The sequence below is a fragment of the Desmodus rotundus genome, chromosome 8 (assembly GCF_022682495.2).
Source record: "Desmodus rotundus isolate HL8 chromosome 8, HLdesRot8A.1, whole genome shotgun sequence".
NCBI lineage: Eukaryota > Metazoa > Chordata > Mammalia > Chiroptera > Phyllostomidae > Desmodus > Desmodus rotundus.
In genome coordinates, this window is record NC_071394.1 from 4,705,327 (window position 1) to 4,729,367 (window position 24,041).

The 24,041-nt window shown below is 55.6% G+C and overlaps 1 protein-coding gene across 2 annotated transcripts in view; it reads left to right on the forward strand.

The window, feature by feature from the left end:
- The window catches only part of ZFAT (zinc finger and AT-hook domain containing), a 128,396-nt gene that overhangs the window by 48,802 nt on the left and 55,553 nt on the right, over window positions 1–24,041 (forward strand). For both annotated transcript variants that reach the window (XM_024572202.3, XM_053930164.2), the window contains exons 6-10: window positions 1,623–3,079; window positions 3,829–4,061; window positions 15,021–15,108; window positions 16,292–16,441; window positions 18,145–18,318. In XM_024572202.3, coding sequence (XP_024427970.2) covers window positions 1,623–3,079; window positions 3,829–4,061; window positions 15,021–15,108; window positions 16,292–16,441; window positions 18,145–18,318 — 2,102 coding nt within the window. The remainder of the gene's footprint in view (window positions 1–1,622; window positions 3,080–3,828; window positions 4,062–15,020; window positions 15,109–16,291; window positions 16,442–18,144; window positions 18,319–24,041) is intronic.

Here is a 24,041-nt window from a genome sequence, read left to right on the forward strand (position 1 = left end):
GTGGTTGCTCCTGTCTCCATGGGGAACCTGGACATGCGTCCAGAGGGAGCCCTTGTGGGGGAGGAGGCCTCACCTGCCCCCTTGGCTCATTGCCAGCTCCCATTCCCGCGCTTGTGGTAGTGGTTTGGTGACCGGCGCTTGCTGATTTCAGGAACAAGGCACGGCTGTTCCAACAGCCACTGACGCCCCGCACAGGGGCCTTCTCCCTGTGCACGGTCCCCCTGCACAGGGGTTGGTGTGTGCGGTGTTCTCAGACAGTTCGGAGGATGAGGAGGAATGAGCAAGCTCTGGAGGCAGTCTGTCTGCTCAGGTTCAGACCCGGGTCTCTGGGCTCACTGTATGACCTTAGGCAACGGCTCAGTCTTTGTATCTGTGACATAGGTGTAATGATAGGGTTGGATTAGAGACAGAGCACAGGGGGCTGGTGTAGCTAAGTGCTCAGTAGTCAGTAGCTGTTACTACTACTGGCCCTTCCCACACATACATCGCCCTGTTGAAAGGGAAGGGGCCCCGAGGGGGACTGTGCTTCTCTTCTCCACCCCATAAGTGAGACCCACCAGTGCCTGAAGCACATGGCAAGTGTTAATCAATGGCACTCATTTGTTGATCAGTGACGAACGAGGTTAATAACCGACCGCTGAACTTAGCTGTCCAGTTTCAAAGCCAGCGTGACTCTGGAGGAGGAAGATGGGGATTCTCTGTCAGTGGGAGAAAGTAACATGGCACAAGTCAGCACTGGGCCTCCGGCGACTGCCAGAGAACTAGACAGCTGACCCCCACCTGCTCCACCCTGCAGCCCTTCACTGCGGCTGGCCAGGCCCGTGGATGCCCACCTCACTAAGAGCTTGGTGCCACACGCGTCCACGGGCAGACTTGTCCTCAGCAGAAAGGGGGAGGTAGCTCAGTTCTAAAGGCTTGGTCCTGCTCCAGACTCCCGGTCAGACACCACAGTGTACTTTTCCTGGGAGAAGTACGCATCTGGAGAAAGGCTGGGGTCTTTCGCTAATGGGCGGCCCTCCCATGGGAACTCACAGCAGAAGTAAAGGCTGCCACCCCTGACAGCTGGTTGAAGGGACAGGTGAGTCTGCGTTACTGGAGCTATTGAGTGAGCCGAAGCAGGTGGTGGTAGTCTCACGGGGCATACTGGGTTCATTCTGTTAGGACTGGCCCTGTTGACTTTCCCGGGACCCTTGTAGGCCAGCTCTGGCACACAGCAGGTGCTCTCGTACATTCTGAACTACAGAGTCCTCCTCCTCCTCCTCCTCCGGCCTCCCTCCTCCTTGTTCTGTGCCTGAACTCTCAGACATCTGCGCTTCAGCAAGTTTCCTAGCCACCTCCATCCGGGTTAGGGGTGGCTTTCTCTTTCACCCTGCTCACATTCCTATGCACGTGTCCCACACGGTGGCGCAGCCATGTGCCAGCTTGTCCTCCCTCCCCCTAGACTGTGGGCGCAGGATCACCGGCCCCCGCTTCCATCCTCAATGGTCCTTGGTCCCATTGGTTGATAAGTGCATGCGTCCCTCCACCCTGAGCCCCACTTAGTTCCCTCTCAAGCCTTTGCTGCTTGCTTCCTAGGAGGAGGTAGAGTCTCCAGCAGTAACCATGCTGTCGTCTGTTTCTAGGCTAGGGCCCACCCAGCTCAAGATCTTCACCTGTGAGTACTGCAACAAGGTCTTCAAGTTCAAGCACTCGCTGCAGGCCCACCTGAGGATCCACACCAACGAGAAGCCGTACAAGTGCTCCCACTGCAGCTACGCCAGCGCCATCAAGGCCAACCTCAACGTGCACCTGCGCAAGCACACGGGCGAGAAGTTCTCCTGCGACTACTGCTCCTTCACCTGCCTGAGCAAGGGCCACCTCAAGGTGCACATCGAGCGGGTGCACAAGAAGATCAAGCAGCACTGCCGCTTCTGCAGGAAGAAGTACTCCGATGTCAAGAACCTCATCAAGCACACCCGACACGCCCACGACCCGCAGGACAAGCAGGTCCAGGAGGCCCTGGACGAGCTCTGCCTCATGACCAGGGAGGGCAAGCGGCAGCTGCTCTACGACTGCCACATCTGCGAGCGCAAGTTCAAGAACGAGCTGGACCGCGACCGCCACATGCTGGTCCACGGCGACAAGTGGCCCTTTGCCTGTGAGCTCTGCGGCCATGGGGCCACCAAGTACCAGGCGCTGGAGCTGCACGTCAGGAAGCACCCCTTCGTGTACGTCTGCGCCATATGCCTCAAGAAGTTCGTCAGCTCCATCCGGCTGCGCACCCATATCCGGGAGGTGCATGGGGCCGCCCAGGAGACGGCCGTCTTCACCAGCTCCATCAACCAGAGCTTCTGCCTCCTGGAGCCTGGGGGCGACATCCAGCAGGAGTCCCTGGGCAGTCAGCTGCAGCTGGCCGAAGAGGAGTTTGTGTTCCAGGGAGTCAGCGCGCCCAAGGAGGTGGCCTGCCCTGGAGATGTGGAGCCTGAGGGGGGACAGAAGGAGCCGGAGGCCCTGCTGCAGGTGCCTGCCCCGGCCTTGCACTTAGCCAGTGCCTCCCAGGCTGAAAGCACTGCCCTGCCGCCCTGCATGCTGGGAGCTGCCGCTGCGGTGCCCTCAGACCTGCACTCCCACGAGGCCGTTTCCGGTGAGCTGCTGTTGAAAAATGACACCTTCTCTGCCAAGGCTCAGGCTGCTCCTGAGAAGACTCAGGACCCCCAGCCTGGAGGCCCCACCCAGACTCAGGGCCAAGAAGTCACCCTGCTGCTGCCCAAGGCCGGAACCCCTGCCGCAAACCAGGAGACCCAGGCCTCCGAGAGCCCCCCAGGGGAAGGGCGGAAGGCCACTGTCCTCCCGCCGGAGGGGCCAGATCCCAGTAGCTGCCCCAGGTCAAACCCAGCTGAGGCCTCGGACCCGCCTCCAGTAGCCGGCAGGAAGGACGCGGCCGTGGGCCAGGCCGACTTCCGCACCCCTGCGCCCGAGCACCGGGCGAACATGAACGCCTTCATGCGGGTCCTGGACAGCTTGCAGAAGAGGCGCATGGACACTGGCCTGTGCGAGAGGCTCCGGAAGGTGTACGGAGACCTGGAGTGTGAATACTGTGGTAAGAGAGGCGCAGGGTGCAGCTGGCGGGCCTCTCATCCCATCCGCCCACATTGTGTGCGGTTGGAGCGCACGTCTCTGCCAAGAGCAGCTCCCAGAGAAGCTGTCCTCCGTCTGTAGGGAGGCACGAGCGGCCGCCTGTGTGCGATCTTTGCGGAGATGGCCGGGGTGACGGGACGGAGAGCCATGCGGCTCAGTCAGGCTGCATGTGGAGGTTTAGCCCACGGCCTCTGCCGGAGCTTTACCCAAGAAGTGTCTTTCTTCTGGCGCAGGACGCAGTTGACGTAGAGCTTTATGTTGTGGCCGAGGTCTAGATGAGCAGAGAGAGAGGTTAGGGATGTGGCGGCAGCCCTGTGTAGGGAGGCCCTGAATAGAACCTTCCAGCAACAGAGCAGGCACGGCCTCTGCATTCCTGGGAGCGGGAGGTCGGCGCTGCCCCGGTGACCCAGGTGTCACCGGCGTATGAGCGTGTGCATAACAGTACTGGGCACCGTAATCGGTCCTCGGCAAACGTTCGTGTCCTCCCCTCCCGGCTCTGACATCAGGTGGAAGAAGTAGCCCCCTTAATGTTTGCAGCCGCCCGCTCTGAAAAGCAGCCCCCGACAGCAGCGTGGTGGGGAGTGTGAAGGGTGGCCTGCACAGGCAGGAGGCATAGAGGAATGTGGTCGTTACAGAGTGGTGATAATTTTTAAAAAGTCAAATTCAGTCTAAAAGAAACTTTCTTCTTCTCACATGAACATATTTTTTTAGGCAAACTTTTTTGGTACCAAGTGCATTTTGACATGCATGTCCGCACCCACACCCGGGAACATCTGTATTATTGCTCCCAGTGTCATTACTCTTCCATCACCAAAAACTGCCTTAAACGCCATGTAATTCAGAAACACAGTAACATCTTGCTGAAGTGTCCCACTGATGGCTGTGACTACTCGACTCCAGATAAATATAAGCTGCAGGCACACCTTAAAGTGCACACAGAGCTGGTAAGTAGAAGCCCGAGTGGCAGCCCCGTCCCCCCTGGGTGCTCCCGGCTTGCTCACTGTCATGCATTTGGAGGTGTCCCCGCTGCGTGTCAATCTGGCGTGTCAGTGTCCACCCTGAAACCAGAGAGGTCCTTCCCATGGGACCGGCTCTGCGGCTTACAAGAGCCTTCACCCCAGGGTGCCTTTTGGATTGAGTACATTCGCTTTCTGTGTGAAATTTCCCACCTGGGATGGAGTCTGCAGGACAAAGGTCTACAGAGCAGAAGGGAAGCGAGGGTGTCCAGTGCTGCGCTGAAGGGTCACTGCCCACAGTGATGGCAGTGGCGATGATGACAGCACCACGGGAAGTCGTGGAGAGATCAAACCAGATAACGCCCGGCAAGGGCTAAGCCTGCTGTCTGGCTCATAGTGACAGCAGCATGCACCTGCTACCTAGTAATTGTGTTGTTTGTAGGAGATCGAGAGGCTACCTGTGAAGCAATTTTATTTTTTAAAAAAAGGATGTTTATTCAGGGTGCTGGTAGTGTTCACGATGGTGAATCGGTGTCATTCTTTGGTTGGGAGATCTCGTAGCCCAGTGAGTGAATGTTTGTTTGGCGAACCCTGACCTACTGAGGAGGCTGACACCCAGGAGTGATCAAGACGCGTTGTCAAGGGGACGTGGTAGCCCCGACAGACGTGCTCTGTTCTCTCTGCGTCCCCTTCTGTGCTGCAGGCGGCGCCGGTGGAGGCTCCACACGGGAGGTTCACGCTGCTGTCTTCTGGCATCAGTGTTGCTGACACTGTAGCACTTTGCCACCAAGGGCGAAGGCGGGGTTTTTCAGGTTTTGTGGGTAGGTCGGAACATGCCCTTTGGGATTAGAACCCTGCATTCAAATGCTGTCTCTAACGCTTGCACTGGCTGGGTGACATTGGACAAGTCACTTGTCCTTTCTGAGACTGGGTAGCCTTCGGTATGAAATACATATTAAAAAGGACACATCCCTTTTATGCACACACACACATATACACACCTATGCACAGACGCTAAATCCTCACCCGAGGATGTGTTTATTAGTTTAGGGAGAGAGAGAAACATTGACGTGAGAGGAACATTGACTTGTTGCCTCCCCTAGGCACCCCGACCTATAATGGAACCTGCAACCTAGGTGAGTGCCCTCACTGGGGATTGCACCTGCCACCTTTTGGTGCACAGGATGGTGCTCCAGCCAACTGAGCCACCCGGCCACGGCCACTAAACGTAGTTTTTAAATGACTTTTTTCAGTTACAGTTGGCATTCAGTGTTGCATTTTGCTGTACATAATGCACACCCACGTTTTTGGCCCAAACTTTCAGAAAAAAAGCTTTCATTTTAATTTCTTAATTCAATTTTGTATGTATATTTAGAAACAAAACCGATTATCGTATCCAGAAACAAAATAATTATCGTGTTATTCTGCATATGGATACCATTATTGCTTTCTAGATTTACACTTTTAATGCATAAGCATAAATCAAAGAATTAAAAGCATTTACATAGATGCGGAATTAGTACTACCATGTACAATGCGCACCCTTATTTTTCCCTTAAAAATCTGGGCAAAAAGTGTGCATTATACATGGTGAATACATAGCACAGGGGTTAGACATTTATATAATTTATGAAGTGACCCCCTGTAAGTCTCATACATGTGCACACATCACACACTATGAACACAGTACACACATGCACGCGCGTGCACACATCTGTATGTTTGTATCTGCGCATAGCTCTCCGAGAGTTGCCAGCAGGTTACGGTGGAGTGCTCTGGATAAGGAACTCGGCTCGGTGCCAGTGTGGTTGGCTGTGCCAGCTGTGGCGCGTCGCCTGGCTCACTTAGGACGTGTTCCTGTTCCCTTCCAGGGTTGCTGTCAGGTCGCTCTTGCCTCCAGTCATCTCTCAGGGGCAGGTGGCAGAGGTCATTACCGTGACTTCCCCAGGAGCTCGTGTGAGGTCACGAGGCAGTGAGCGACAGGAGGACAGCGCGGGTCCTCAGGGGCAGCCCTGCAGGGTAGCTGGAGCCGGACTGCCCCCCGCTGCTCCAGCCTCGAGATGAGTCACAGAACCGTGCCTCAGTTTACCCACCCTCAGAACAGTGCCAGCGTGGAATGAGCATTACAGACTCACGACCTCAGTCACTGTCACTGTTTAGTCCGCTTACCATTTGGGGACTTGGGGCTCTGGAGTTAGAGAGTTCGAAACGCAGCCTGTGGACCGATGGGCGTGAGGGAGCTGGGAAAGAGGCTGACGGTCTGGGCCTGCCTGTTTCTTCCACCCCCATTTCCCTCTCCCGTTGTGCGGGACAGAGGGACTCGGGGGCCCAGCCCAGCCGAGCTCTTGCCCCTGCACGTGGTGCTCAGTCTGCTGGCCGCATCCCTGGAGCTCCTGGTGAACAGGTGCGCTGGGGACACGCCCTTCGATCTTCAGCCCCAATTTCATATGCTTTTATTCTTGGTAAACTCGCATTTAAAGAACCTTCTCTTTTCAACTTCCTGTGGTTATGAACCTCGCTTCAGGGAGGCCCTCTCCTCAGTCTTGGCACTCGCGAAGGAGCCAGGTGGGGGTGCGGTGTGCTGGGGGAAGAGCCCTCGGGTGACCTTGCTTAGTTCTCATGCCACCTCTAGGGGGGAGGGGATGACTTCCGCCACTGTGCAGGCTAGGACCTCCTGTCGTGGAGTCCTGCGGTAAGCTGCCCGTGGACACGCTGCTGGGAAGGGACAGAGGCGCAACTCAAGCCCCTGTGTTTCTCCATGAGCCACGCTCTTGTGACTGCACCCCACTGTGGTTGTGAATTCCCAGCATGTCATTCTTGGCAGGTCTCTGGGCCACTGGCACATCATTTGAAGGAGTGTGGCGGCAGCAGACTTTGTCCCCGGAGAGCGGGGACTGAGTGGTGCTTCTGTGCTGTGCTTCATGCCGTGGTGATGAACCATCTGGGAGTGACCACCAGGGAGAAGCGGGAGTGAGGGAGCGCGACTCCCTTGACCTGAGAGAACAGGAGGGTGTCCTGGCTCTCATCAACACCCCCGTAGTCTCGGAGGTGGTTCAGGTTTAATGTCAGCCTTTCCCCTCGCTGACACAGGCAGTTCTTCCGTGTGAGACGCTCCTAAAGGTGAACGTGCACTGCTGCCCCTGAAGCTCTGCACACCAGGCCTTGGGGTGTCCCGTGTGGGTAAGAGCTGACCCTGCCTTCAAGGTGCCCTGGATGTTGTGGGGTGGACAGGTGGACAGGATGGCCGCAAGGGAGGTAAGCAAGGCCAATGCAGACAGACCTGGAGAGGGCCAGGTTGAGGTAAAGGAGGGCTGCTTGGAGGAGGTGTTCTCAGTTTGCTGAGTAGGACTTGGTCTGAGAAGCGGTGGAGGAAGCCCTCAGCAGAGCAGGCAGCACGCACCACGGGGAAGCCTTCCGCACTTACGTGAGGGCACAGAGGGGCTGAGCATGTTCCCCGGAGCAGGTGGTCTGCCTTGCCGGTGTAGGAAGATAGCATCTCTCATGAAAACGGGTCCAGTATTACAAGTTTAGACAACATTTGTCTTTCGAGCCTGTAAATTGTTTTTGTAATGGAGCCAAAGGTACCAAGATATGCCGATGTGGTAGGAAGCTCTCTTGTTATTGTCACTGCTGACTTTCCCTCCCCGAGCCCTAGGCAGCCGTTCCTCTGCTTCTGTCTCTGTGGATTCACCTGTTCTGAACACTTTACATGGAATAGTGGGGTGAATGCTGTGCCCACCTTTCTCAGGCAGTGGTGGGGCTCCCCCCAGGTGGCACGAATGAGCTTCGTGCTGAAAAGGTTCTGTGCAGACGCCCTTGTCCAGCTGAGGACTCAGCTCAGGGGTGGGTCTGGCTGGGTCGGGAGTGTGGTGCTGTCCTGACCTGGACGAGCCCTTGTGTCTGCTGGGGGCTTGGATCCCCTACCTGTGACCCAGGGAGTGAGGCCAGGTGTGTTGGAAGTCTGGCTGGACCCTCCCATTTGATCCAGGACTTAACCTGTTTTCAACACAGATTCCCTTGCAGTGCGAAAGGAAGGAAATTTAGAGTTACCCCCATTCCCACGCTCCACCCCAAATGGCCCTACGTCCAGGTCCGTTCTCATTGTGAGAGGACTCCAGGATAACTTGGCTAGGTTCCCGTGTGACTCTCGAAAACCAGGTCTCAGCCAAGGAGCCACCTGAGGATTGGAAGGTGTGTACACGCTTAATGCAGTTTCTCCCCAGCACGCCCCACCCACCCATCAGTAACTAGAAGGGGTGACCGACCATCCAGGATGTATCCGAATCAAGGGAATGTGGGGGCCCAGTCGAGGGCACGAGTCCCCAACGTTCCCGGAGCAAGCCCACTTTTCACAGTGCAGGGCAAGCTTTGCGAAGGGAGTTCCCAAGAGAACATGGTGTTTGTCCAGTGGGAGGGGCTCTGTGACCTAGGGTGAGGCCTTCAGCCTCCTTGAGCCCCACCTTTGTCCTCCAGCGGGGATAAGGCGCTCTGTCCTGTCCTCGGGGTTGTGCGACTTAGACTAGAAAGCATGTACGGCGCCCCAGGCCGGTGTGCTTCCGTCCCGGGTCACGATCCCTACAGAATCGGTGACTTGGTGTAGGGGACCACAGCTGCTTTGTCCGAGAAGGGAAATGGAGTAGAGTAAGATAGAAATCACTGGCGTGGTTCACCCTTGCCGAAGGTAAGTGTTCTTTTGCTGAGACCTTTGTTTCCGTGATTCAGTACGTGCATGTGTCAGTATGTACATGTATGTGCGGGGCGGCCGTGGGAAGTGGGTGATCACCTGTGAGTCCCATTAAATAAGCGTGTAAGTCCCTGTCCCAGGTGATGTAATTCGCAACGTCTGGAATCAGAGTCCCAAGGGGGTGATTGTTACGATGACCCTCCTGGGCTCACGCCCCTGTCATCACGTGAGAGGGGCCCTGGGAGTTTGTTAATTGAGTAAGTCTCTCCTGACACCGACTTCTGAACTGTCAGGAAGTGCAGCATGTGGTGGATGTGCAGAGCGTGTCAGTGCGTCCCCCTTGTCTCCGGCTTGTGCTCCTGCTCCACAGACCTCGCAGGTAACCGGCACGGGGTGCAGTCACGGCTCTGCACCCAAGCTGGGAGTGGGCACGTGTTTGGTGTTGCGTTCGACTCTATCACTTGTAAGCGGTGTGGCCTCACCACCTCACCTCTCCGGGCCCTGGGCTGTACAGTGGGGATAACAGGCCCCACCTCCAGGGCGTGGTGCGAATTTAGTGAGATGGCCTTTGTACAGGGCACAGCACAGGTCCTTGTTCTCAGGAGCAGGGACAGCAGGAGGTGGACGGGGGTGGTGATTTTTCACAGGTTTAAAGTTGACACTGGCCCTTGTCTTTGAGAATTGCGTAGTCTATTTTTGGCTAAAAAAGGTACACATAGTTTAAAAAACCTTACCTGTACTTGCTGGAAGTAAGCTAAGACCACATGTTTCCAGCAATGCACAGAGCAAGTAGAGGGAGCGACCCCCAGTATCCTTCTGCAAATAAGTGGGTCAGTCTTGGTTTTTTCTTAAGTGGAGGAGAATGTTACTGAACCTAAGTGATTGGATATAAGTTTTCCTTTCTCGGAGCTCCAAGAGGATGGTCTTCTCTTACTTGATCACAGGCTGGCTTGTTCCTGTGTCGTCCTGCTGGGTGCTTGTCCGCAGCACGGAGACCTCGGCTCGCCAGGGCGTCCTGTGCACAAAACGGCTTCCTGTTGGCAGCCCGAGGCCCAGCCCCGAAGGGGCTCGGCCTGGCAAACCCGCTGCTGTCGGTTAAAGGAAAATCCTTGAGCCGAAATGCCCCGTGGAGCCCCTTTCTGGCTGTTTTCTAACTGTTCAAATTAGCCACAGCCTCAGTGTTGCCTGTGGTGTCCTCTCCATGCTGTGGCATACCCCCGATGCTGTTGGCCTCTGGGTGTTGGCATTCTCTTTCTGTTGCAGCCCATGAGCCCCTCAGGGGCAGGCTCAGTGTCTCACCCCCTTGTCCTTGGCACAAAGCCCAGTACTTAATAGGCCCTGGGAGGTCTGAGGGATGAAGGGTGGGTCCAGGGAGGACAGCAGGTGCACTAACTGTGACCTTTATTCCCTATATACTGCTCAGAATGGAGTGTCCTTATATTTTTAAGGTAGTATCAAATCCTTCATAGGTGAACCTTTTATGCAACGGTTAATGGCGGTGCAGAGGTGGAGACCGGGGCCAGGGTTGCCCAGAGCAGAGCTGGGCTCTGAGCCTGGGCCCTGGGCTGCATCTGCCCCGGGGCCTGGGCCTCCTGCTGACACCTCCCTTCTTGCAGAGTCTTGTGTTGCTTTGAAGGTCACTTCCCTCAGAACAAACAAACTCCCGGGCTGGGCTCTCTTACCGTCACTAGGCGCAGATCTCTCATTCTCTGCCGCTGCCAGGAACGCTTTTAACTGCTGCTCTTTGTAGGTCTGCTTTGTCAGTTTGGGTTTTCATCTCCGGTACGGAACTGAGGTTTTAAAAAAGGAACAAATGAGTCCTAAGAGTGCACCCTTCTCCCAGCACCCTTTCCCGCAGCCTGTGTCCTTCCGACAATCTTCAAAGGCATCAAGAATGAGGGGCCCTGATAAGCTCTAAGATAAATTGCTTTCAGACTACCAGAGATTAAAAGAAAAGAATCAAATAGCAAGGACTCAGGGGCGATCACTGTAAACTCCTTCAAAGCCCTCCTGAAAGCCTCCATCATCTCCGGTGACAAGGACACCAGGGCGGCAGGGGCTGGTCTCCTCCAGGACGAGTGCCGGCCCCTGGTGTCTTTCAGAATGTCATTGTGAACACAAGTTCCTGTGCATGGATCTGGGAGTGCTGAGGTCCCGTGGAAGCATCAAGGGCAGAGGAGGACAGTGACGGGTGGGCTGAGATGCCTTGAGCCCATGATGCAGTCTGGGCGGATGTCTGTGGCACGGACTGGGCAGAAAGCTCAAGACAGCTTCCCGGGGCTGCCGCCTGGACCCCTCGGACATCGGAGCTCGGCAGGCATCGCTCGGAACCCAGATGTTTGCTGGGAAGGGCGTCCACCCACACTGTTTGGTTGTCCAGAGGGACATTCTGCAGTGGCAGGAGACATTCTGCAACGGCAGCTGACCACAGGAGTCTGGAGGCGCGCTGGTTCAGATCTGCCTTCGGAGGGTCCCAGGGCATGTGGCCTGCAAGAGGTTTGTCATCTCTGGCTAAGTACAGCCTAACCTCCGTTCTCGAGTGTCTCCATCTCGAACAATTCGGTGCTTGACCAGGTTGTTCACGGAAAAAATGTCCTGGCTGTTGGACAGACTTCGGTTTTCGACCTGACAGCCCTTTCATGCGGATACTGCATTTCTAATGGGAAGAAACGATTCACTTTTCGAACAAATGGATTCTCGAACCGCCTTCCAGAACGAGGTGTGAGAACCGAGGCTGCACTGTGACTCTGCACCGCAGCAGCGGTCTTTCAGCTGTGCTGAGCTCTCACACTGTTCCCAGCACTTCGTTTCTCTTAATAAACGTCAGCCGTGAGAGCAGTTTTAGGGGCACTGTGAAATTAAGCAGAAAGTACAGGGAAGTCCCGTGTACCCCCTCCCGACACATGCCTTGCACACCTGGGACGAGCCCCACTTGGTCGTGGTGCACAGGTCTTTTTCTACATCGTTGGGTTTGATGTGCTGATGTTTTGTTGAGGGTTTTTGCGTCGATGTTCACGAGAGATACCGGCCTGTACTTTTCTTTTCTTGTAATGTCTTTGTCTTGGTATGAGGGTAATGCTGGCCTCCTAGAATGAGTTAGGAAGCATCCCCTCTGCTTCTGTTTTCTATAAGAGATTGTAGAGAATTAGTATAATTTCTTAATTGTTTGGTAGAATTCCCTGGTGAACCCATCTGGGCATGATGCTTTTTGTTTTGGATGATTACTAACTATTGGTTCAATTTCTTCAATAGATATAAGCCTGTTCGCATTGTCTTTTTGTGTGTGTGTGTGAGTTTTGGCAGTTGGTATCATTTAAGGAATTGTTGTATTTCACGTCGGTTGTCGAATCTGTGGACAGTTTTTCATGGTGTTCCCTTCCTGCCCTTTCAGTGGCCACGTGGCCTCGAGTGCGTCCCCTCGTTTGCTTCTGATACTACTAATTTGTGGCATCTCTCTTCTTAGCCTGGCTAACGGCTCAATTATTGTATTGATCTTTGCAAAAATCCAGCATTTGGTTCCATTGATTTATTTCATTATTAATTTTCTATTTCATTGATTTCTGCTGTAATTTTTATTTCTTCTGCTTAGTTTGAGTTTAATGTACTCTTTTTTCCCCCTACTTTCTTAACGTGGAAGCTAAGACGATGATTTGGGATCTTGCCTCTTTTCTAACGTCCGTGTCAGTGCTATAAGTTTCCCCTAAGCATAGCTTTCACTGCTTTCTACAGATTTTCTTAAGTTTTTATTTTGTTGAGAATATTTAAATTTGTTTCTTCGACTTGTGTTAGTTGAAAGTGTGCTTTTATCTGCATGCGTTTGGGGACATTCCACCCGTCTTTCTTTACTGACTCCTTGTTTACTCCCGGGGGTCTGTGCAGACACGAGGTGGGTCCCCATCTTGCCTGTTGGCTGCATTGCTAGTTTCCCCTGAGGGCGGGCTGGGTGAAGAGGAGGAGGAAGTTCTGGCGTATCTCAGAGTGGTGCCTTTTCCCCTCCCCTGCTGGTAGCTGAGACAGCTTTTCTCTGATAGTTACTGTGGGAACAGGCTGAACTTGTGTGGGTAAAACTCAACAAGAGTTTGGGGTCTTCACATCTCTGGGCCCCCTGGAAGTGCCCCACAGTTGTCTGGCTTCTCAGGGAGGGTTTGCGTGTGGGGTTTTGCCACAGGCAGCATAGTTCTCTGCTTTCACCTGTTTGGGGGCGGTGACTTTCCCTGTGACCTCCTGCGGGCCTAAGAAGAGTTGCTGCTTTTTCAGCTTATTCGAATTTTCATTTGTGGGCCTGCAGCTGGAAGTCCACTTTGTGTGTGTAGTCTCCCTGACCCTCCCAGCAATCCTATGGGGGAGGCGGTCTTCACTGACATTTTGACGAAACTAAGGTGCTGATATGTGTCCCGTCGCTTGCCCCAGGCTGCCCCAGCTGGCACGTGGTCAAAACAGGGTTTGAACGCAGGGGTTCCGAGCCCCGAGACTCACAGGGCGGTGCTCCGGAGTGCGGAGGCCTGGTCTGGACCTCCAGCTCTGCTCTCTGTGGTGGTGTGGCCTGGGGCAGGCGCTCAAACGCCTGTGAGCACGGGGCACGTGGTCAGTTACTAAGGCATGGCTGCTCTTGCTATCATGATTACTTAGGGGTGTGAGTGGACTGCACTTGGGGGGCTGTGTGGACGGCAGTCAGTTGCTAACTCACAGAGCACTTGGAGCCCCACCGAGCTCCCGGAGGTGCTCAGTTGTGGCGGGACTCAGCCCTGTAAACCCGAGGGGCGGGGCCATGTTCCAGCCTCCGGAGCACGTGGCCCGGTGCGCTTCCCGGCTGCCGTGGCCCCTGCAGCTCCGCGTTGGCTTTGAGCTCATCTGGCCACGCAGGGTCCTCACCACCAGGTCTTGACATGCTGTCACACGTGGACGCATGAAGGTTGTTCATGCTGCTCACACTTGTGAGGCTTGCTGTGTGTGCATCTGCCCCTGTCTCTCTGCTGGCCCAGCGTGCACTGAGGCTGCCTCACTTGGGTGTCTGCCCTGCCGGGGGCACTACGGGTGAGAGCAGGAACGGAACCCGACGCCCGGGACTAGCTGCTGCTTCTCTGTCCACCTTCTGCAGCACCTGCCCCTGTGTTGCCAGGGAGCCTTGGCTGCTGTTCTGTTTCCTCGCTCAGTGAGAGCCCTGTCCTTGCCTCTCATGCCCTGCACGCTGAGTGGCTGGAGCAGCAGCTGTGCATGTCCCGCGGTTGGTTCTGGAGGCGAGGAATCAGCGACCAAGGTGTTGGCCTGACACTGCTCCCCAGGCGGCAGGGCTCTCCCTGCTGGCAGTCTTCTGGGTGCCTGGGCTTGTGGACTAGTCCCCCGTGCTCTGCCTTCACCTTCACAGGGCATCCTCCTGGGGTGCATGTCTGTGTCCAAGTGTCCCTTTTAAGACACTTAAAAGGGACATTGGATCACAGTCTTCCCTGATGGCCTCATCGACCTAATTACACCTGCCATGACCCTGCTTCCAAGTAAGGGCTGAGACGTGGGGGTTAGGACTTTCATATGTGCATTTGGGGGACACAGTTTAACCCCTGACACATACCTTCTGGGATAATTGTCCCGTGAAGGAGCCCCTGAGTGAGCTCGGGGCGAAAAGGCAGATGAGCAAAGGCCACAGCCTGGTGGCTCACAGGGGCATCTCAGTCGCTGAGAGCGTGGTCCCGCAGTCAGCCGGGTCAGTGAGCTCCGTGCCCACAGCCTCAGTGGGACACGACCTCGGGTGGCAGGAGGAGCCTGGGGGCATCCGTACTCTGTACACTCGGGCGCCGACTCTGGTTCTTCCTCACAGCCCTTGGCCTCAGTTTCTGAACCTGCCGCCTGAGCACGATAGTGCCTGTCCATGGGGAGTCGCGGTAAAGGGCCTGTGGACCCCCATGCCCACCCTGCCCTGGCGCCAGAGGCCATGGTGGCGTGGAGCCGTGGAGCAGCGCTGGTCTATGTGTGAATTTGAGGCCCAGCCCGGCCTCCCCTGGCTGCTCACCTCTTCAGGACTGCCGCCCCTCCCTCAGCCCGTCCCTCCTGCTGACATGGAGGTCACGTCGGTCCCCTGCCATTGTTGAGCTTGCCAGGCTGTGCGGGGCCAGGTGCCAGCTGCATGTCATGTCCTTGGAAAGGTGCACCACGCATCTGGCTGCTATGGTGGTGGCGATGGTGGTGGCGGAGGTGACGGTGGTGGTGGTGTCTCCACAGAGCCCCGGGGGCAACAGACAGCCAATTGATTATGTTCTCTTTCTGTTAAGGACAAAAGGAGTTATTCTTGTCCTGTGTGTGAAAAGTCTTTTTCAGAAGATCGATTGATAAAGTCGCATATCAAGACGAACCATCCCGGTAAGGTTCTGCAGCTCAGAGTGGGAGGTCGCTGCCGAGATCTCACACTTATTTTAGGACAGCGTTGCCCATCAGCTGCACTTGATGGAGGCCGGGGGGGCGACGACAGGGGTAGACTCGAAGGAACAGCTATCCTCATTTAGAGCTGGGAGTTTGTACAATCACGTACCTCATTTACCCCCGCAGTGGCACGAGTCCCCCCCTCTCTCGAACGTGAACTTGGAGTTGCCTCTGCGCGGCCACTTCAGTGCACGGCTGACCTAGAGCCCACCTCCAGGCGCCTCTGCTGCCCCTTCCGTCCATAAGTTCCTGCTGCCCGATAGGGTGGCTTAGGAGGGGTGCGGGCTTCCTCCCCAGCCCAGGAGCCTCTGTGGGGGGGAGCGGCTGCCACCTGTGGTCAGTTCCACACCACTGAGCTGCGTGAGGGTGAGGCTCCAGCGCCTGGGCACTCCTGTCTTGTCGCTGCTATTCTCACCGCCCAGGATACGTTGCCTCCACTCTGCCCAGTTGATGCCTGGTGGTTTTTTGTGTTCTGTCTCAGAGCCCTGCCCTCAGGGAGGCCTTGGCGGCCCGTCTGGGGGGCAGAGCTCCAAGTTCCTGCTACCGAGCCCCGCAGTTGTCTCCATGTTGCTGGACGTGTCCCTGTGTCAGCCCCAGACTGCTTTTCCTGGAGTATTTGGAAGTGTGTGCCGGACATCCTGTCATTTCCCCATGAGCAAAATGTCATAATGCATCTTTAGTTCCGGTGTTGTCAACGTGGCCCCTATGCCAACATTAAGACCGAGAATCCCCAGTACCCTTCTTACCACCTCCTATCAGTCCATTTAAAACGTGCCCGGTTGGCACAGGGTTTATTTTCGCCCTTGGCCCACTTGAATCAAGATCCAAGCGCTTTGCTTTCGGTTGTTGTATCACATCAGTTTCCCATACGGGACACGCCCGCCGCCCCCGCCTCGTGTTCCTGCACCGCCCCCCCCCCCACGTGAACGTGTGTTTACACTTGAGGCTCGATCAGGTTCTGGGGCAACTTTGGGGAAGGACTCCTCTCTCATGACCCCGCGAGGCGCGTGCTGGTTTGCCTCCTTGGCTGCTGGGATGGACCGGGGCTCAGGGGCTCTCGAGAGGCTCGTTTGTACATCACCTGACCTGAGGTCCTCTGATGACCCGCCTGCACTTCTTCCAGAGGTCTCCATGAGCACCATCTCCGAGGTGCTTGGGAGGAGGGTTCAGCTGAAAGGGCTGATTGGAAAGAGAGCCATGAAGTGCCCGTATTGTGACTTCTATTTCATGAAGAACGGCTCCGACCTCCAGCGGCACATTTGGGCTCATGAAGGTGAGTGTGTCCCTTTCCAGGTGGAACACCCTTTGCGTTTTGTGCCCTCACACTTCACGGGGGAGTGAGTTAGGAGGAAGCCATGTCTTTGGGTCTGCTGTGGTCAGTATTTCCTTAGCACGCTGGGAAGCGGGTCCACCAGTCTGCTGTGGCCAGTGGTTTAAATGCTACTGATTTAGTTGCAGTTGCAGTGATGAGAGACCTGCAGTTCGTCATAGCTCTCATTGCTATGTCAATAAATCTCCGTGACTCCTGCACCAGGAAGCAAGGACCAGCAATCTCAGTTACAGCAGTACCTCCGGTGCCCTCAAGGGTGCGCTGTGCCTGGCAGGTGCTGAGCGAGTGAGTGTTGGTGTTCTGAGTGGATGAAGGCCAGGAGGACCTCAGAACTCAGAGCAGGGAGGAGATGAGTATGGATGAGGTAGCAGAAGGAGGAATGCAGTTGGTGCTTTTGGGGTGCTTGCCCATGAAGGGAAGTGTGGGGAGCACTCTGGGACTTGGGGGAGTTGGAGGTGAGGGCACTGTTAGAGGCAGCAGGCCACCAACTCTGTTTTCTCCCCCAGGGCCAGGACTCGGCTCCTTGGGGATGAGGCTCAGAGCTGTGGGGTCCGGGGGAGCCCACCCAGATGTCTGCGTGGGCCCCTTCCTATGAGTCAGGGACCTGGTGCTCTGCAGGGGGAGCAGGGAGGATCCTGGAGGGGTGGAGGCCTCAGTCCTTTCCACAAATGGGATAACAGTGGCCTGTTTTTAGCCCACAGGGAGGGGGCCCTTCAGAAGGGAGACAGTAACAGTGGGCAGAGGGGCTGGTTGTGAGGGAGGAGGAAGCGGGCGAGACGGGAGGAGCTGGGGTCAGAGCACGGCTGGGCTTTCCCGCTGAGCTCACATGAGCACCTCAGCTCTGCGCTCCTGAGCGCCTGCCACAGCGTGGTCCAGCCTGGTTTCCTCCACTGCGAGGTCACGGGTGCATAGGTCAGGGGTGAGCAGGCCGGGCTCCCTGAGGTCTATTATACCCCTGTGCTCAAGTGCAGGCACAGCCTTTCCCCATGTCACATCAGGTTCTAGTGGCCCTTTTGCTGGTCTGCATTTCCCGTGGGACAGGGCAGGTGGGGCTGGGCCCCTCAGCCTCAGATCAGGCCTCAGTCTTTACTGCGAGGCAGGTGCTGTGGGTGGTTGAGGAATGACAGGGGCCGTGGGGGCCAGGGCGCCCACAGTCCCAGTCGTCACCCAGCCCGCACTAGCGTGGGGAGCTCTGCTGGTCTCAGGAAGTAAAAAGTGCTGTCACATCTGGCCCTGTGCACCCGACCCCACTGATGTTTGCAGAGGCTCGTGGCTGCTTTAATTCTGTTCAGTTTAACTCAGTTCAGCTGGGTTGAACAAACACCTGGTAGATAAACCGCTTGGGGCCTGTGCCCTGGCGGGGTTCCCAGGCGTCGGGGAGAGGCAGGTGGTGAGAGCTCACTGTGGGGCGCCTTGAGCAGGCTGCTGGTTGGGAGTTGTAGGCTTTGGGCATGTTGATGGGGAAGCAAGGACTGTCTTTGAGAAGGTCTGCGAAGGCTGCAGAGGGGGGGCCTCCCTGTCTGGACAGTGAGGAGGGGGAAGTGCGCGGGGCACTGAGGGACCAGCACTCACACCGCTTCATTCCAAATGGGCACGGACACACACAAATAAGTAAACGTGCGCGTGTATTTTCTCTCCTCCGGTAGGTGTGAAGCCCTTCAAATGCTCTCTGTGTGAGTATGCAACTCGCAGCAAGAGCAACCTCAAGGCTCACATGAACCGTCACAGCTCTGAGAAAACCCACCTCTGTGACATGTGTGGCAAGAAATTCAAATCGAAAGGGACATTGAAAAGTCACAAGCTCCTTCACACTGCTGACGGTGAGTGAGTGAAAGTGAGGCTTGAGGCTGACCCCCCAGTGCAGCAGAAGCTGCGGGTGCCCTGGAGGCAGGTGAGGGTGTGTGCCTTGTGGCGTTCCCACCCCGAGACGAGCAGCCACGGATACCTCGCCCGCCTGCTCGCGGCCCTGAGCTCCGACAGTGCTGGGGCCTGCTGAGGGCCTCCAGGGCTCGGTAAACACCCTGAGTGTGTGCACGAGTGTGTGCTGTGGGGGTGGGGGGCTGGCTCAGGGAGTGAGGCATCCGCAGATGGCCTCCACCTTTGGTTCTGCAGACGGCAGTTCCCTTCAAGCCTCCATCCCCACCCGAGCCGGAGAATCCTGAATGTCCATGGTCACCCCTGGCCAACGTGCCCGGTGGACGCTCCTGTCATCCAAACTGCGTCAGGGTCTTCATGTTCAGTCCAAAGAGTGACTGAGTCCAAAATACACACAGTGTCGGGCATGTTTGACCTTAATAAAGTGTTGAATGGATTTCTAACTCCATTCATTCGTGAAGAACCATTGATTGTGTTCTTACCACATGCCAGCTGTGAAGGCAGGTTCTGGGGAGGGACAGGGTCAATAAGAACAGTTCCTGACTTCAAGGGGTATACAGTCCCGAGGGAGGAAGAGGAGCATGCGGCCTTGGGGAAGGTAGGTGCCATGATGGCAGGGCAGATGGGCGCTCCGGGGAGGCGGGTGTGAGCCGTGGTGGGTGGAGGTCACAGTGGTGGGAACAGCATCCTGAGAGGGGCTGGGTGGAGGGAATCTTGCCTACCTACCACTGCCTAGTAGGATGACCTTGGTCGGATGACTGTTTCTCTGAGCCTCAGTTTCCTTGTCAGTGAAATGGGGAGAACTGTACCCCTGCTCCCTAGCTGCTCGTGTTCGGGTCCTCCGTGGCTCTGATCTGTGTGGCCTAGGAGGCCACAGGGCTCAGTTGGTGGCCCCTTCTTTCTACGCTCATGCCCTAGGTGACCTCTGCAGTCTTTAACCACTTACATGGAAGGCTTCCAGACTCCTATTTAGCTCTATCCTCCCCTCTATGCTCCAGCCTTCACACCTGCCGTCTCGGCATCTGTTCCTACAGGTCAAGAAGGTACCTTGGTGCAGCACCGAGCTCCTTGTCCCCTAAGTCCATGTCTCCTGTGGTCCAGGCGTCGCCATGCTCTGTAAAGAGAGAGTAAATATTTTATGTTCCGAGTGCCATCTAAGGCTTCTGCTACATGTTTTTGTTTTCTGTGTTTGTCTTGTTTTGTGGAACAAACCTTGTGAGAGCATTCCTTACTCCCAGCTGTGCAAAAGCGGGCAGCAGGCTGGATGGGGCCCCTGCCGTCCCCATCTCAGTCACCGCTCCTTTGCCGTTGCTCCAGTCACGAACCTGGGGTCATTCTGGACTGTCTGGGAGCAGACCCTGGGTGACCTCCCTTCGGCGTGACCCAGGATCCCACTTCTCCACAGCCTCGCAGCACGGTTTTCGTACAAGCCATGAGCCTCCTAGCAGTCCCCCTGCGTCTGCCCTTGTCCCCTGCAGTCCGTTCTGCCATAGCAGCCAGTTCCCCTGTTGAAAAAATGTCAGAGTAACAGCCCAAGTCCTTGCTGAGACCTGGCTGACCCCTCACCCCCTCTGCATGTCCGACTCATCTGCTCCACGCCCCTGACCCACCTCTCCAGACGGGTTGGTCGCCTTCCCGTTCCTTAGACCCACCAGGTCCAGGCCCATGTCAGGGCGCCAGCCTGTGCCTGGCACATTCTCTCCCCCAGTCCTCAGTGTGTACTTGGTTCACGGCCTTCGGGTCTGTACTGGACAGTCCCTTCCCCAGGATGGCCTTCCCGCCCCACTGTGTGCTGTCAAGTCTCACACCCACCCAGGCAGCCATGCCACCCGCGTCTCTCATTTCTCGCTTGGCTTGTCTCTCCCTTGGGAACTGTGTGGTGCCCTGCTTTATCATTTTTCGTCTGCACCCCCGGGCTCTCCACCCATCACTTCCTACTCTTTCCCCATTTCCCTCTTTCTGCACTTCCTGCCATTTCTCCGCAGACTGTTCTCGGATGCGCAGTGTTCTCGTACGTCCTTATTTGTGGTTTTCCGTGCTCCCACTGGACCGTAAGCTCCACAGGCAGGGGATTTTCACCTTATTGTTTTCTATCCCCAGCACCTAAAATAGTGCCTGATTTGTAGAAGGTTTTTGTTGATGGAAGTTTTGTTGATCGAATGGGGGGCAGGGGAGACAACATGCAAGTACCCTGCATAAAATGGTTGGGACAGAGTGACACTGAAAAAGGGCCAGTCATTTTCCCCGTCTCATCCCTCAGTTGTATTACATCACATGCTTGCGAATTAGGTACTTTAAAGTGTCGTAGAGGCATTCACTATAAATGGATTTTCTTGGGCATCTTTTAACGAAGTAGCAAGGAAGCGAGTAAATACCCTGTCCTTTACCTGCTTGTGAATTTAATGTTTCACATTTATTGTCATCTTGAAAGCAGTCTGTCCCTGCTTGTTCATTCTCGTTTCCCAAAGGAGCTCGTTACTGTGCCTTCTAAGGGGTAGGTCAGTCTGGGCGAAGACTTCAGTTAAACAGGCCTGCCAGTCGGCGTGGACGAAGAGAGACACCGATCGGTACAAGGCCTGGTTAAGCCCTTCGTGTGCACACCAACGGTGTGCAAGAATATGCTGCCAGCACTGGGCTGAAACACAGGTCCCCTTCCGGACTTCAGAGAGGGCCTGGACACGGCGTGTGGTCTGGAGGCTGACTCCTGACTGTGCTCCCCTGTCTTAGGTGGAGAAGGGTAAATGGCCCAGTGCCTGTATGTTATGTAATCAAGCTAGAATTCCCCAATCACAAAATGAAAAGCTCTTTGAAGTTCGGTGCTGATTCCCCTGGATTCCCCCTCCCTGCAATCAGACCTGGCCTCTGCACTTGAGTGAAGAAGCGTTCTGGTAGAATTTGTGGAGAGAAGTTATCCAAGCTCCAGGCAGTCTCGTGCCAGGGCTAATAGACCAGTGGGCGGAGAGTTCCATGTGGAAATGAGGCCTGAGTGCAGAAAGCACCTTTTTCCTTGCTTCTTCAGTTTGCAGTAAGAGGTCTCGTGACTGCACCTTCCAGGAGAGTAAGTGTGGAATTTTCCCTCCCTCTTTCCTCTAAAAAGCAGGAGCCCTCTAGGATAAAGTAGCCCAGCAGCCCATGGGTCCAAAAAACATGCGCTCTAAAAGCAGGGAGTCGATAGCAAATGGTCCCTGAGTTGCCAGCTGGTTGATCTCCCCACGGTCATTTACTGGGCATCAGGGACTGGTGTCTGCAGCATCCTTGCCCCTCTGTCACCGTCCCTAGTATGGGACAGGGATAGGCCCGGGCAGCACAAACAGGGCAGTCTGTGGCATGTCTTTGTGCACAGGATCTGGGTAGCAGGCAGGAGCTGGGCTGACCTCAGGGCCCAGGGTGCCGCTCTGTATGTGCACCCTGTGTGGGTCCCCTGACGCTCTCGTTCTCGGTTTTCAGGAGCGACAAGGTGCATTGGAATCACAGAGTCCACACTGTAAAGTGAACCATGCAGCTTACAGAACAGATTTACCTGGACTAAAGCTCGGTTCCCCGAACCATCCCAGGTGGCGGGGTCTTGGCTGCCCGTGCCCGGCACAGCGGCAGTCCCTGCAATCTGGTTCTGGTCCTGTGCTCTCTCCCATCCTTTCACCCGACTCTGGGCCGCCTCTAGTTTCTTCCCCAGGCTCATCCTGACCCGGCCCTCCTGGCATCAGAGCTGATGTACTAATTACAGAGAATCGGCACTCTCAAAGTCTGCAGCGGCTTTAAGTTCAGCCTTTCAAGCACAGGGACTTCTTAAGCTGCATTTTTATAGCCGAGGCTATTTCTGTTCTGATTTGCTGTTGCAGAAATTGCTGCAGATGCTGGAGCTGTGGGGCCGTGTGCTCTGCAGAGCGCCTGCCTGCTGCAGAACGCGCTGTGCCCTTGCCTCACATCAGGTGGCAGAATGCTGCGTGCAGGGGCGGCAGGAAGGAGGGGCAGAGCCCTGGGCCTGCACGGCCTCGGGCGAGTGCTTTGCCGTCCCCATTTGTAACGTGGGTGTGTGCGTTTCCCGTGGCTGCTGTCACGAACTCCCACAAGACTAGTGGCTTACAGATTTATTATGTGACAGCTCTGGAGGTCAGAAGCCTTAAATCGAGGTGTCAGCAGGCTGCACTCCTTCTAGAGCCTCTGAGGGAGAAGCTGTTCCCTTCACCATCCCAGCTTGTAGGGGCTGCCCCGTCCTCAGGCTTGGGAGCCCCTTCCTTCCTCTCCGAAACTGGCCGCGTAGCAGCTTCCAGCCCCTTTCCATCCCTTCGCTCTGGCGTCAAGCCTCCTGTCTGACTCCTACCCCCCTGCTACTCTCAGAGACTCCCCTGATTTCATTGGGTCCGTCAGAATGATCCAGGGAATCTCCCATCCTGAGATCCTTAACTGGATCACATGTGCAAAATCCCTTTTGCCGCAGAAGAGGACATAGCCAGGTTCTGGTAACGTTGGGACCTGGATGTCTTTGGGGAGGGTGTGACCAGCCTGCCACGGTGGGGTGTGGGACGACTGTGTTCATATTAAGTGTGTCCGGTCATTCTAAGTGTTGAGCAGATGTACTTGTTCTTTGCGGTCTGTGTTCCCACAGTCCCCCAAACTCAGCGGCACAGTGTGAGAATGACGTCTGTAGTGATGAACCTCCGTCATCTGTGTACACAGGGAAGATCAGATTACCCTCCTCTCAGATACACTCTCGGTAGGAAGCCGCCGTGCGATACTTCGTACTTGAAGAGTGTCTGTGTCGAAAGGGTCAAGTCAGTTTTCTGAAAAATTGACTTACGTAAAATACCACCTTTTGCAGTAAGAATGGATACAGTCATGTGAAGGCATCTTCACTTTCCTGCCCCTAGCTGTTATTGCTAGTAACAGTTGGATTTATGGAGACTTCATTTTCTAAGTATTTTAATCTCCTTCAAGTTCGAGGGGCACATGAAGTTGGGTTTGGCAGGGCCGATTGACTTTAACAAGCATTTAAACAAGGTGCTTAAAGTGGGAGGAACTCTACTTCACAGTCTCGCTCTGGGATCTGGTGGACTCCACACGCTGGAAGGTGAGGGGGATGGTTTTGTTTTCATGGGATGGTGTCAGATCTCTCTGTCACTCTGTTGCTCTGTAGTCCCACACAGAACTCTATTTAAAGGAACTGAGCAGCTGGAACTGTCCTTGGGGAAATTTATCAAGCAGATGAGGCTGTAGACACAGGGAAAGGACAGGTGCTGAGCTGTTGTTCACCAGGCGGGGCTCCTCTGTCTGAGAGTGAGCCCCACAGCTGCCTGGGCGAGGGGACGGGGGTGGCCCTTCCTGCCCGAGCACGGGGCCTCTGCGAGCAGGTGCTCTGCTGGCTCCCCAGCCTCTGGCTCGCTCACTGTCCTCCCCAGCAGAAACAGGTTCAACAGGAAGGGCCGTCCTGACCCTGCTGGGTTTGCGGTGCCTCTCTTTGTCTAACCCAAAGCAGAGGAACAAGGATTTCGGCTCCTTCCTTCTTCCTTCCTCCTTTCCAGTCTTGTTCCCTCTGTCCTAACAGGACAAGCTGAGTACCTTTCCACCAGAGTGAGACCCCAATAAAGGGCCGGCTGCCTCCAGCCCCAGGCTTTCCTTTCCTCTCGGTGGTACTTGACCTTGCAGAGACTCCGGTCTTTGTGTTTTCGGT